Source organism: Meriones unguiculatus, chromosome 4, assembly GCF_030254825.1.
Source record: "Meriones unguiculatus strain TT.TT164.6M chromosome 4, Bangor_MerUng_6.1, whole genome shotgun sequence".
NCBI classification, from domain to species: Eukaryota; Metazoa; Chordata; class Mammalia; order Rodentia; family Muridae; genus Meriones; species Meriones unguiculatus.
In genome coordinates this window covers 114,649,539-114,664,275 of record NC_083352.1, presented here as the reverse complement: position 1 = coordinate 114,664,275, position 14,737 = coordinate 114,649,539, and the positions used below count along the sequence as shown (strand labels likewise).

The 14,737-nt window shown below is 46.6% G+C and overlaps 1 protein-coding gene across 2 annotated transcripts; it reads left to right on the top strand.

Moving 5' to 3' along the window:
• The first annotated feature begins 10,111 nt into the window (after positions 1-10,111).
• Wfdc13 (WAP four-disulfide core domain 13) lies at positions 10,112-14,264 on the top strand. Of its 2 annotated transcripts, none has more exons than XM_060381309.1 (3): positions 10,112-10,288; positions 13,114-13,264; positions 13,898-14,264. In XM_060381309.1, exons 1-3 carry the CDS (start codon positions 10,201-10,203, stop codon positions 13,899-13,901), a joined length of 243 nt encoding a protein of 80 aa, XP_060237292.1. In that variant the 5' UTR covers positions 10,112-10,200; the 3' UTR covers positions 13,902-14,264. The 2 variants fall into 2 exon arrangements, with proteins under 2 accessions (XP_060237292.1, XP_060237291.1); XM_060381308.1 differs by lacking the exon at positions 13,898-14,264 and adding an exon at positions 13,680-13,882.
• The last annotated feature ends 473 nt before the right edge of the window (positions 14,265-14,737 follow it).

The window sequence follows — 14,737 nt, the reverse complement described above, 5'->3', positions numbered from 1 at the left end:
GTCCATCTCTATATGGCCCCTGCAAGCAATGCTTCCTTTCATTTCATTTTATTTCTGTGTATGTGAGTGTATGTGTGACATATGTGTGTGGGTGCTCAAGGAGGCCAGAAGAGGGTGCTGGATCCCCTAATAACAGGAGGGGATACCCATACCATGGGTCCTGGCGGTGGAAACTGAGTCCTCTGAAAGAGCAGGAAGTACCCTTAACCCCTGAGCCATTCCCCCAAAGCCCCAGTGCTACTTCTTTTCTCTACTAGAGTATTAGGCCATGGCCTGGAAAGATGCTTAGTGACGAGGCTACCTGGAAAGACAACAGGGTAGATTCCTGGGGGGGGGGGAGCCCTCGATGTCCACCTACCTCTGGTGATATCTCTGTCGGTGCTGACCTTGATCTTTTTCCCAAGGCTCCATGTGCAAGGGAAGGTTGGTACTGGTGAGGATGAACCTGAAATGCCCAGAGATGCTGTAATGTTTGAGGAGGTCAGAGGCTCTGGTCTGATAGGGGAGGTTTCCTCCTCTGCTGTGTCCCCATTGAGAGTCCCAGAAGCATAGCCCTGGGCACTGCCTCTGAGTAAGGCCTGCTGTAGGTGTACTTTTTAACTCTATTATATTTACAGTTCTTATGCCTCTACCTCCCTTCTCCACCCCAGTCCCTTTCAACATCCCAACACCAGGTAAGGAGAGAAAAAAGGTTAGGGGCAGAGTTTTTCTCAGCTACTTCCTGCCAGTTAGGGTCGTCAGGTGCCTTGGGGCAAGTCTGATCTTCATTTCAGGAGATCTCCAACTTCTCATCAGACTGCATCAACAGCAGCAAGGGTGGAGGGGCCGCCAGCAGCCACCTTCTTTCTCAGAGCTCCTGAACACTCTCTGTGGTTTTTATTCTCTCTCCAGAGTCCTCAGGTTTAAACCATCTGCAGCTGGCAAAGGGCCTCTCTCGGAGCCTGCGGGAGGCAAACAGTTTGCTGCTGTGGACCATCTGAATCAGTCCCACATCCCACACCTGCAATCAAAACTAAAACATGTTTACGTCCACATTTCCCCTTTCTGTTTTTTGTTTTGTTTTGTTTTGTTTTGTTTTAAGGCCTTTCTTTTAAAATGAATGAAAATTGCTGCTGTTTTCTTTAAAAAGAGATGATCAAGGAAGCAAACGCTTTTCAGATCAATAGTTTCTCCTACAACCTGGTAGCTCTTGGCTGCTCTTGTCTGGGCCAGCTTGTAGTTCTTGCTGTTGAGCCTTGAGCTAGGCCTCTAAAAGTTGTTTCCTAATGGCAACAAGTTACCTCGTATGTCTCTCTGAGACACACATTCCCTAGTCAGGTGACCCCTTTTATCACAGCACCTACAGACTCCAGGTCTTGCTGAGAGCCCAGAAATGGCTCCTTTGCCTCCCTGGCGGAATATACCGTATTTCTCAGAGCGCTACTCGCTTCCCAAGCGTTCCCATCTCCACCCACAAACTCCCTGGTTGCACAGCCAACCCTGCAACCCTTTCAAAAGCGAGAGCACATGATCTTATTCCATCCGCTTTTTGTTCCTCATATCCCTTCACATTCACTCACAACTTTTCCAGTTGTCCAACCATCCTCCCAACCTTTTTTTAGAATGAATGCAGAAAGACAAAGAAGCAAAACCGGAAAACCCCCTGTGGCAGTAAATTGGGAGAGGAACCAGCGGTAGCAGCCACAGCAAAGCTTTTCCTTGTATCCTGAAACGGTATGTTCATTTCTCTGTACCCTGCTGTCTCCTCGAAGACGTTAGCCATCATTCTAACCCCGACGTCTGGGCGCCACTTGTAGGCGATAGCTTTTCCAACCCTACTTTATTTTGGGGTTCCTTAAAGCTTACGCCTCCCACCTTGTAGTCCCCCAACCCCAGGTAGGGGAAGAAGAAGGTTGGAAGGGGAAAGGGGTGTAGCTCTCTTTACTTCTTCCTGCTGGGTGGGGTCATAGGATTCTTTGGGGGTCAAAACCAATATCTGTTGTCAGGAAATCCAGAATTCCAGGTAGCCAGCAAGTGCAGCATAACCGTCCTCCGCCTTCTCCAAGCCACCTCCGAGCCTTCTTTCTCTGGGCCATGATATTTATACCCCTCAAAGTTCTCAGGCTTTAATCAATTCCAGCTGGCAAAGACCATGCTCTGCATGAGACAATTAACAACGGCTGTGCACAAACTAAATCCCCCACTTGGGATTATCACAAAAACTTGTTTACGTAAAACGTCCACAACAGCCTGCCGGTCTGAATTCTCTTCACCTCCAAAGCCGGGCTCCCAGATCCCTGATCACCACAAATCACTCACCTCTGCGTCGGGCTCCAAGATCATCTCAGAGGGGTTGTGGCTGCACAGAGTAGGAAGGACCCCGACTCCTTCCTGACTGCTTTCCACGGATATGGGCAAGACCCAGAGCCACCTGGTGCCAGCTCATCTTCTCGAATCACCTGCTTTCCCCTGGGTATTCTTTTAGGTCAAAAATGAGGGGAAAAAATGAGACCAGAGGGGGAGTGTTGAGAGCGAGGGGCACAGTCAGTTAGTGAAATGCACTGGCATCTTTGAAGGCAGCCAGCCCAACCCAGGCCTTGCTCCCAGAGTGGCCACACAGAGGAGAGATGGGCAGAAGAAGTTGGCATAGGTGTTCTCAAGCTTTCTTCTGGGTTCAGGTAATGCAGAGAAGTGAGAGATCCTAGAGAAAAAGCCCACTTCTAGTCACATTCGTTACACACACGCCTCAGGCTAGTCACCTGACATCCCTGAATTCATTATTTATCCTCACTATGAATATTTTCCATTTGTGGTAGAGTGTCACTACACAGCCCTTGCTGGCTGAGAACTCACTGCATAGACCAGGCTGGCCTGGAGTTCTCGGAGATCCACCAGCCTCCGCCTCCCCAGCACTGGGGTTAAAAGCATGTGCCAACAACGCTCCTAGCTTTCACGACCCTCGTGATAAGCGGGCTTCAACCTCGCTGGGAAACCAGGCCTCGGCTTCCCCTGGGCCCCAGGAGAGGAACATCAGACTGTCAGAACATGGGCAGTTCCCCCCTGGGAGGGCTGCCTGTGTGAGCAAAGCAGCACCTCCCTGCCACCAGGGCCACAGTGAGAGAGCTGAGAGAGCAAAGCTCAAACCTGGAAAGGGCAGGAATCGTGTACAAGATGCATTGGGTTCTCAGTGGTCACCAGTAGCGGGAGTTGAAGAGCCTGGGCCGGCCATCGGTTCTGCTCCATTTGACAGGAACAAAGGTCCCAGGCCTTTGTATTTCTGCTGGCATTCTTCCGCCCGTGGCTTGAGGTCCTCGTGATTCTGACGTGAGCTCCATCTCTGCGTAGGCTCCTTCTGAATGCGGGTACAGGGAGCCCACCCTCCTACTCACAGGAGCTTCCACAGAGATTCCCACGGAAGGGAGAGACGCGTGCTATGTGCTTGACACTTTCAGAAAGATGAATAGTGGCGGTGGCGAACATCAGTGCCCGGCCCTTTCTCACCCGCCTGGCTTTCTGACAGGGAGCAGGAGCAACTGAACGAAATGACCACAGGATTGGTTCCCACTCACACTGCAGAAATATCCTTTGTGCCCTTCACCACATCTTAGCACTGGGTACCAGGGCAAGAAGGTCATAGGTTGGGATGGCCCAGAGCCAGACCAGGGCTATGGGCAGAACTGAGTGTTCAGTGAGAAACCATCTTTCCAGGCCCTCCTTGCCCACCACCTACTAAGCATCTTCTTCCGTTCTGGGTGCCCTTCCTGAGGCAGCGACAGCAGCAACAGCACAGAGTTGCAGAGTGGGCAGGAACAGCAGGACTCTGCCTAAAGCGGTCAGCCCAGATTGCACTAGACGGCACAAGACCGAGCTGGACGCCACGGGGAAGGCAGGAAAAGTTTGCATGGGCTCTTTGCTGCCCCCTGATGGCCACGACGGAGCAGAGCAAGAGCCCGCCTGTTTCCCTCCACTGCAATGGCCGCCCTCCCTGTGCTGTGCTCCACAGAACTGAGCATCTCCCAAAACGACACCTCCTGTCACAGCCTCAGCCTTCGCTTCTAGCTAACAGACTTTTCCTTTTCTGAAATATGCTGTTATTTATTATTTTAATTACAAAATAGTGTATAGAAAAGAGGATAGGCAGACAGACAGACGGACAAATTGTGTGGGCTGGAGAGATGGCTGAGTGGACAAAAGCACATACCACTCTTACAGAGAGAGGAGTCGCCTGTAACTCCAGCCCTGGGGAACCTAACCCCCCACACACACACACACTCTCTCTTTCTCTCTCTCACACACACAGTCACATAAACAAAAATAAAATAAAAACAAAAACCAAATACATAAAACCTCATTGTGTATACTTAGTATGAGTTAGCTGTATCATCCTTAAATGTCCCTGTATATTTAATAAGAAAGAATCTTTTTCCCGCTTTTTAAACCACTTCTGTTTTTCACCTGTCTTCTGCCGTCCTTGCTTACCCATGTAAACATTTCCAATGTCATTATTCCTCAAAAAGAAACCGCATGGCTTTTCATAATCACATGTCCTTCGGTATGGCCCTCCTGCCGGTGTCTGAGTCATTGTGAACATTTTTTACATGCAACTCCTTGCTCAAAGTAGCAAGATGTTGCAGTCTGCATGTAGACTGTTCCCCACAGGCTCATGTGTTTCAACACTTAGTCCCCAGCTGGTGGCGCTGTTTGAAGAGGTTGTGCAAACCTAGAAAGCAGTGCCTCCTGGAGAGAGTGGGTCAGCGGTGCCTGGCCTTGAGGCATTATTGCCCAGCGCCATTTCCTTCTCACGCTCTGCATCCTGCCTGCAGATGAGATGTGAACCTCTGACCTTCTGCTTCTGTCGCCATGCCTTACTCATCTGCTTCCATGTCTTCCCCCACCTTGGTGGAATGATCCCCTCTAACTGAGAGCCAGAATTAAAGCCTTCCCCGCTCACGTCGCTCCTTTCTGGGTGTGAAGAATAACTAAAACAGAAGCACAGCTAACATCCATAGCTAAAAGATAAACTAACATTTCATAGGTAGCATATGTGAAAAGAGAAAATGATGTAAAAAAAAAAAGAGCCAGTTAATTTTTCAAATATCAAACTTAACTTAAATAATGTCTATTTCCCCAAATCCTCAGGATACTGAAGTATAAGTGGGAATTATGACACAGAAACATCAAGTTGCTGTGTCAATACACATTTAGGTAACAAAATTGTGTTCATAGGTTTTGTTGCCAGGAAGATGTGAGGTTGAATCTAAAACACACCAGCTTTGCGATGCTGGAAAAGTTCTGGGCGTGCTATGTGCCACAGACTGGCCCAGTTGGATTTCCCGAGTCTGTGGAGAACAAGGCTCTGGACAGGAAGACACAGTTTCAGCACCTTGATGGTTTTGACTCTGCTGCACTTTACTGAAATCAAACTAGTATTTTTATAATGATTTCACAAAAAGGCACCTTAAAGTTGGCAAACTTCCCAGAACATTTAGACTTTTACCAAGAATACAAAGTTTACATTTTAACATAGGGGAGTGCCCACAAAAAATCTTGGCCTGAAAACTTTTGATCAAAGCAGACAAAGGGAAAGAAACCTCAAATGCAGTTTCATTATTGCTAACCAATGAAGAGGAAAGTCAGGAGCTAAGTCAGATGCCTGCCAAAATCTTTCTCTGTATCAAAATCTAATTACACCTTTGTTAACCATATGTCCTGCTAAAGATTTACGATCTTCCCTAGGAAAAAGGCGCTGAAGGGAGGGGAAACTCCCGCCAGCTGTACTTCTCATGCTATTTTTTCTTAAGAAGGAGCCCGTTATTTTTTTACTATTCTTATAATGCCTATTGATACTGAATCTGATTTATTACTTTTCTTAAGCTTATTCTTTTTACATTTTATTCTTATTAAAGCCTTTAATAATTTACTAATGATAAATTTCTTTGTAAAATTAGTTGTGCTATTTCAGGAGTCACAGAGAAAATCAAAAAACTCATTAATCCAGCCCCACAACTGCAACCAAAAAAGCATAGAGATCCTAGACTGCGTCTTTTTTACTTAGGTGGTCGGGAAGACCTGACAGTGGCCTCCAGGGAGCGAATTTCCGAAGAAAGCATGTCTCCTGCCCTGTAGCACAATCTATTGATATGCTACACTGGCAACACTGGAGTGGGTGTGGCAGCTTCCGTGATGTCTGCGCACAGCACGTACACAGTGTCCCCTCCTCAGGCTCGTTTCCCGGCCACATTTTAGGAAGCCTGGTGGTTCTGAATGTCCCCTTTACCATTAAGTTTACATTGGGTGTTAATTTTTATCCCTGGCAGGATTGTGAGCCAAAGGACTTTCCTGTCCATCAAAGAGAGGCCATGGGCTTTGTGTAAATTAGGAGATTGGTGGAGGAACCAGAGGTAGAATCCGAGCAGCCAGGCATCAGCCATGTCTACCTCAACTGCCTCCAAGGATGGAAAATGCAGGAAATAATTTGGGGTGTGTGTATCGTGTGTGTGAGTGTGTAAATGTTCATATGTGTATGTGTTCACATGCCTGTGTGGCTGTGTGCATATGGAGGTCAGAGGTCTTCTTCAATAGTTCTTTTTCGTTTTCTGAGCTAAGGCCTCCCACTGAACCTGGATCTCTCGAATTTGCCTAGGCGATGGCCAGTGAGCTCCAGGGACATGTCTGTCTCTGCCTGTCCAGCGCTGGGATTAGACATGTGCCACCACACAGCTCTTTGGTCACATGGGTGCTAGGAATCCAAATTCAGATCCTCATGCTCGTGTGACAACCACTTTACTGACAGCCATCTTCCCCAGCCGGTTCCAGTTTTCCAGAATAAGCAAGTGAGTTCTGTGTCTCAGGCTTTTCACCATTCCACATCATCCTCTCGTTGAAAGTATTTATTTCTTCCTGTGTGGGGGTTTTATTATCACCTTATTTGGTGGCTCCCTCCTTCCTCATTTTCTCTTCTTCTCTACAATTTTCCATTGTGGTAACCTCTTGAACACACACAACACAGAAGTGCATGCATACACACTATATAAATATATATTGTACACAGTGTATACTCCATGAAATATACACACTGGAGGACTGCCTGTCAAACACAGAGCACACCATGAAAATTGTAGAGCTCAGATACGAGTAGAAGCATGCCAGTCACAGGCTTAGAGGTAGTCTCTAAGAAAATGGACTTTACGAAGTGACAATGTTTAATCTTCAGTAAGAGAAGGGGGATAAGCCATTATTGGTGTAGTGGCACACACCAATAATCCCAGCACCTGGGAGCCAGAGGCAGGTGGATCTCTATGAGTTTGAGGCCAGCCTGGTCTACAAAGTGAGGCCAGGACAGCCAAGGCTACACAGAAAAACCTTGTCTTGAAAATCCAAATCCAAAATCCAAAATCAAACAAATAAGTAGATAGACTGTTTAGAAAAGAGAGAGAGAGAGAGAGAGAGAGAGAGAGAGAGAGAAGGGATAACCTGAAGGCCCTGAACCCCAATAAGACTGAAAGAAGAGAAGGGATAAATCTGAATTCCTTCTGATACTGCAAGCAAAACTCCTGAGGAGCGTACCCTCGGGCACACAGGTGTACCTTACGCCCAGGCTCTCTCACACAGCACTCACACAGCGTGTGAGGTTTGCTCTCTCTCAAATATTCTCTTTCTCTGTTTACCTTTCTCTCTTTTGCACCTGTTGTAGATAACTATGTAAGGAGTGGACACTGTCATACTGACCTAGCAAAGAATTACAGAGATGGGAATGGCTGCTCAAATAAGGGGGCCCTGCTGCAGCTCCCCTGCAGCCAGCATGGCGATGGTAGTGTCAGTGTTTTAGCCACTGACTAAGGCGGACTAAGTTACTTGCCACATCTGTGATAAGGCCATAGCCCGAGAGTAAGCCTCCTTCATAGCCTTTCCTCTCCACCAGCTGCACAGAGAGGCCCTCAGAGCTCTAGGAGGACAGAGAAGCCAGAGGATGAAAGGAGCGTCTGCTCCTGGATCGCTGAATGGAGCAAGAGTTGTCTCTTGTATGGAATATCCATCATGATTGTTGGATGAACCCCAAAACCACTTTCCCTTTTGCAACAGCCCTGTTTTAGACCCACTACTCTATAGCATGGAAAATGGAATTCAGATGACGATGGGGCGCAGTGGTTCTCAACCTTCCGAATGCTGTGACCATTTAATACAGTTCCCTCGGGTAGTGACCCCCAGCCATAAAATTATCTCATTGCTACTTCATAACTGTAACTTGGCTGCTGTTCTGAATCGCAATGTAAATATCTGATATTCAGTTATCTGATACATGACCTCTGAGGGGGTCATGACCCACAGTTTGAGAACCTCTGTACTAGCTTGTCCCGGCCATTGCCACTCAGCTCAGAGTAAGAAAGTTCTTTGTACAGAAGAACACTTGATGACTCATTTCTGTCACAGATGTACGTGGCCCGGGTCAGTTCTATCTCACAGTGAGTCACGAGAGCAGTGAAAATCTCAGGTTTGAGAGCAAATAATAAACGGACGTGGTTTTTTTGTTCCTGTTGGTCCGGCAGTGAACTCCCTGCTGTGTGCTGGAGCGGGGATCAGCTGCTGTGCTGCACGATTCTGGTCTGGCGGAAGAGACAGAAAATCCGACAAACACAATACTTCTGACACGGGGAGAATAAGGCGGTGAGAGGGCCGGCAGAGGACTCCCAGAACTCCAGTTGGGAAGAGCCATAAAAGGATTTCTAAAAGAAAGATCCTTTCGTGTGGTTCCTTAAGAGAGAGGCAAGGGGCCAGCCTGCTCTACAGAGCAAATTCAAGTGCAGCCTTTGTCTTTCAAATGGAGGAGGGCAGAAAGAGAGCTATAGAAGGGAAAAACTGGCATTCTTTTGAAGCTAAATCAGTAACACTTGAAACCAGATTAGCTAAAGTGCTCATTATAACCCAAATGGTAACTACTGAGAAAAAAACGTTAAAATATGCAAAAAAGGAAATGAGGGAAACATGAGATAAAATATACCAAATACAAAAGAAGTTAGTGTTTGCGCCATCAAATAATACAAAAATAGAAAATAGCAGCAGCCATTCTTACTGTAGTCACCTCACATAGAAAGATTAGATATCAGTTACAAGCTGTCAGCAATCCAGCACTTAGGAGACAGAGAATGAAGGTTATGAGTTCAAGGTCAGCCAGGGCTGCACAGTGGGATGTTGTCAAGAAAGAAAGAAGAAAAGGAAGAAAGAAAAGAAAAGAAAGGGAAAGAGGAAGGAAAAGAAAGAAAAAGAGGAAAAAAAGAATAAAAGAAAGACAACTATCTCCTATCAAAAACAAAACAAAACAAAACAACTACTTCTGGGGCTGGAGAGCTGGCTCAGTGGTTAAGAGCACTGGCTGCTCTTGCAGAGAATGAAAGTTTTATTCCTAACACCACGTGTCAGCTCAAAAGCATCTGCAGCTCCAGTTCCAGAGTGTCCTATGCCCTCTGCTGACCTTCATAGGTATTGCATGAACACAGTGCACAGACACAGGTTCAGGCAAACACTCACACACTAAACCTAAAATGAATCTTTTGGATGGATAGAAGGTAGATTAGATAGATAGATGGATGGATGGATGGATGGATGGATGGATGGATAGATAGATAGATAGATAGATAGATAGATAGATAGATAGATAGATAGATAGATAGATAGATAGATAGATAGATAGATAGATAAGCAAATAAATAAGACTGGGGTTGTAATCAGGCCTAGCATGCCGAGTGTGCAAGGTTTCGTTTATAGCAACTCACACACAGTGGAGGGTACTGAGGGCACGCGAGCGAGACAGACAGACTGACAGACAGACAGAGACAGAGAGTGAGGGAGCGACAAGAGAGAAAGGGAGAGGGGGAGAGGGAGAGAGGGAGAGAGGGAGAGAGGGAGAGAGGGAGAGAGGGAGAGAGGGAGAGAGAGGGAGGGAGAGAGAGGGAGGGAGGGAGGGAGAGGGAGAGAGAGAGAGAGAGAGAGAGAGAGAGAGAGAGAGAGAGAGAGAGAGAGAGAGAGATTTAAGTTCCAGGTGAAGAGGATGCACAGACAGCAAATCTGGAAGGAGGACCTGCCCCTGTGGTGGGCGGGGCTAGGAGGTGGTTGGTTTCCGCCAGAGAAACACCAGTCCTGGCAGCCGTCTCGCTTTCCCTCTCCTCCTCACGGCAGAGTCTGGGCAAACCTATCCATCCTCGGCCAGAACTTGCCGCCAGCACCATGGTACCTGTGTCACCTATCCAGCTCTTGCTGGTGCTCAGCCTAGCACCACAGCTGGTGTCTGGAAGTCCCAAGCAATACTTTCTGAGTAGGTGCTGGGTCTGGGCTCCTGGGGAGGGAAGGGGTTAGCTTCTGTGGAGAAGAGGGTGTCTCAGTGGAGGCATCTAGAGAATTTCACAGTGAATAGAATAGTGCCACGTTCAAGGACCCAAGTTTTTTTTTCTTTTTTTTAATTTATTTTTTTATTAATTACAGTTTATTCACTTTGTATCCCAACTGTAGCCCCCTCCCTCATTCCCTCCCAATCCCACCCTCCCTCCCTCTTCTCTGCCCATGCCTTTACCCCAGTCCAGAGGGGAGGTCCTCTGCCCCTTCCATCTGATCCTAGTCTATCAGGTCTCATCAGTACTGGCTGCATCATCTTCCTCTGTGGCCTGGCAAGGCTGCCCCCCCCCTCAGGGGGTGGTGATCAAAGAGCCAGCCACTGAGTTCATGTCAGAGACAGTCTCTGTTCCCATTACTAAGGAACCCACTTGGTCACTGAGCTGCCATGGGCTACATCTGTGCAGAGGTTCTAGGTCATCTCCATGCATGGTCCTGGGTTGGAGTATCAGTCTCACAAAAGACCCCTGTGCTCAGATTTTTTGGTTCTGTTGCTCTCCTTGTGGAGCTCCTGTCCCCTCCAGGTCTTTCTATCTCCCCCTTCTTTCATAAGATTCCCTGCTCTGCCCAAAGTTTGGCTATGACTCTCAGCCTCTGCTTTGATACCCTGCAGGGTAAAGTCTTTCAGAGGCCCTCTGTGGGAGGCTCCTGTCCTGTTCCCTGTTTTCTCCTTCTTCCTATGTCCATCCTGTTTGCCTTTCTGAATGAGGATTGATCTTACTGAAGGTCCTCTTTCTTGATTAGCTTCTTCAGGTGTACAGATTTTAGTATGATTATCCTATATCATATGTCTAATATCCACTTATAGGTGAGTATATAGCATATGTGCTTCCGTGATACCTCACTCAGGATGATCTTTTCTAGTTCCCACCATTTGCCTGCAAATTTCATTATTTCTTTGTTTTTAATAGCTGAGTAGCATTCCATTGTGTAAATGTACCACAATTTCTGTATCCATTCTTCAACTGAGGGACATCTGGGTTGTTTCCAGCTTCTGGCTATTACAAATAAAGCTGCTACGAACATGGTTGAGCAAATGTCCTTCTTGTACACTTGAGCATCTTTTGGATATATGCCTAGGAGTGGTATAGCTGGATCTTGAGGTAGCATTATTCCTAATTGTCTGAGAAAGTGCCAGATTGCTTTCCAAAATGGTTGTATAAGTTTATATTCCCACCAGCAATGGAGGAGGGTTCCTCTTTCTCCACATCCCCTCCAGCATGTGTTGTCACTTGAGTTTTTGATCTTAGCCATTCTGATGGGTGTAAGGTGAAATCTCAGGGTTGTTTTGATTTGCATTTCCCTGATAACTAAGGATGTTGAGCATTTCTTTAAGTGTTTCTCTGCCATTCGATATTCCTCTATTGAGAATTCTCTGTTTAGCACTGTATCCCATTTTTTAAATTGGATTACTTGATGTGTTGCTGTTTAACTTCTTGAGTTCTTTATATATTCTGGATATCTGTCAGATATAGGGTTGGTGAAGACCTTTCCCAATCTGTAGGCTGTTGTTTTGTTCTAACGACAGTGAAGGACCCAAGTTTTATAGTCAGAAAACTCTAGGTTAGAATCTCTGTTCTCCTTCCTTATTACCAAAACAACAGGTTTTGGTTCTTCAAATGTAACCTTAAAATATAAATAATGATATTGAGACCGGAGGAAGGAAAACTGAGCTGGCACGTTCAGGCATGGAACATTCTTACTAGATCAGGAGACTTCCCACTAAATACTAGTTACAATAAATGTTGTCAGCCTCATCCTCCTGATTAATCTTGCTGTCTCTGGTTCCATCACGGATGTTTGGTCCCACTTTTCAAGCATTAAGACAGAGAGGAAAATGAAGAAATCAAAGTTCAATCAATACATAACTTTGGATTTGGAGGACATGTGGAGAGGAAGAGAAACAGAACCTTACATTTTATTTCATGTTTTGTAAAAATCCAGAGGCACTGCACAATTACCCAGTAACTCGCATCCATGGAATATTATAGACTAGAGTCTGACTTGTTGGCTGTTGCTGCCCCTTAACCCGACAAGGGCAGTAATGCCCACTGTGGACCAATACGTAGTAGGAAGAGAGTTACCATGTATGCATTCGCCTATATCTGGGACCCAGTTGGAGGATATGACTGACAGCTCATGTTCCTGAGGAGGCTCGGTTCTGCTTGCAGAACTTCTCAGAGGAAAGGGAGAAGCCCAGGCTTGGCATCCCACCTCACCATGAAGAAAATCCACCCTGAGAATCAGCTGTGACCCCAGTTCTCTTACCAGGCACTTGCAGTTTGTTGGGTTCATTGTTGTGCCAAACTCACCGTCTGTTTAGTCTTCTACTGTACTAAATGTCCAGTTTAGTCTTCCTACACCTATGTCCAGCTTACTGTAGGATAAAGTATTAAGGAGCAGTTGGATGACTTTCTCAGAACCACACAAGAAGTTCAAATGGATTACCTGCCCAATACTCTTTAAAAAAAAAAAAAAAAAAAAAACTTACCACACTCATATACACATTCATACCCTCGAGATGGACCTTACCAAGGCCTATGGGGACTCAGCATCTGATCATGCATGAAAACTGAGTTCAGTGTTCCACCAAATAGTCTCAGATCCGACATCCAGCCCTAGTTCACTGAACAGAACCCAGAGGGTGAGCCAGGGGCAAAACCTGACTCCCACCCCTGGAAAGCACAACGGGGAGGCGAGGTCGCTGTTGCCTGTTCTTGTGACCACTCTCTTCCCTGTTCTTCCTTCTAGAGTATATCTTGGAACCTCCACCCTGCAGGACAGCGCCTGAAAACTGCAACACCTTCTGTACGCAGCAGGAGGAGTGCCCCAAACATCTCCAGTGCTGTGCTGCCTACTGTGGGATAGTGTGCGCGTCAAACCGGATTCCAGAGCAGAGCATGTGAGGGTCTCCTCCCGCAGCCCTGGCCCTCGGGCTGGAAGCAGAGCCTCTTGCTCGTGGCTGTGACCGAGCGCCCTCTTTTTCCTTTAATCTTACTCTTGTTGTCATTGCCCAACTGCCAGCATTGTCTCCGTCTTCACCAAGGATGATTTCTACAAAACTCCTAATTAAAAGAGCACCCTCAGATTTCATAATCCCTCTACCTCCACCGCCGTATCTCTGCCCCTGTCTCTCTGGACATACTCACAGTTGTCTCTATCCTTTTTCCTGGATCCCTCCCCCCGCCCTGCCCTCATTCCAGAATCTACCTTTATCCCAGCATCTTCCTAGAATGATGATGTGGCTGGGCATGTGCATGGTACCAAACCACCGAAGGCAAATTTGTTCTGTTTTCTGTTTGTTTTCCTTTCCATAGAAAAAGTTCTACATCCCTCAACATTCTCAAGCTCAAGAGAACATCAGGAGAGTCTAGGCATGGGCACCATCCCTGAGTCTCCCAAGGGGAAGGGTTCTGGGACACAGAGAAGACTCCGGGGTGCTAATGAGGCTCTTGCAAAGGTATGTCTGTCCCCTTTAAAAAGACATCTCTTTCTTTTCCTTTTTTTGTTTTTTGTTTGTTTGTTGCATTAACAGATGAAAAGTCTGCTGCTCATGTCTCACAAGAGCCAAATGAAGTCTCAGCGACCCGCGGCATGAGATTCAGCTGCTGAGTGTCGAGAGAAGATTGAAATGTCTTGTTCTTTGCTGTGTCCCTTGCCCTGAGTAAATGCCCAGCTGCATGGACTTCATACAGAGCGATAGCGGAAATCTGGAGTCACTGATGGCTCCATTTCTGAACTTGGTGATCGCAAACAAATCAATTAGCCTCTCTCTAGCTCTCCTTCTGTCTCTGTCTCTCTGTCTCTCTGTCTCTCTCTTTCTCTCTCTCTCTGAGTCAGTGTTCTCATCATTAAGACGAGACTGATAATGAGACTAAAATAAAAACCACAGATGAGCTGAAGCACTCACTTGCCTCATGATTGACGTTCCATACCTTGTCCTGGTCTCATGACCAATTCTGTCTGAAAAGGCTAGACCATGCAAATAAACACCACATCTTCCAATGCTCTGTGTTAGAGTACAAAAGCACAAAAATGACACTGTTGTCACTTAGTTCTTCCTTCTTTGCTGCAGGAAAGCTCAGCTTCATGGTCTACTTCAAAAAGTAGGAATTATACTTTCAAGAGCAAGTTTGCAACCAATATAGTTGAAAATGTTTTCCTTCTACAGATACAAGAGATGCAAAACTCCTCAGGCTGGCCAACTGAGGTGTGCTCTCCCCAGTGCACTAAGTGTAAGGTTCCCTTGACTCCTTGTATGACACTCTCTTCCTCTTTCAGCATTCTCCAAAAGCAACAGCATTCTCACAAGACCAAAATGGCCTTCTTGATGGCCAGATTGCCTGGTCCTCCACTCTTCCCTTCACAGGTCTGT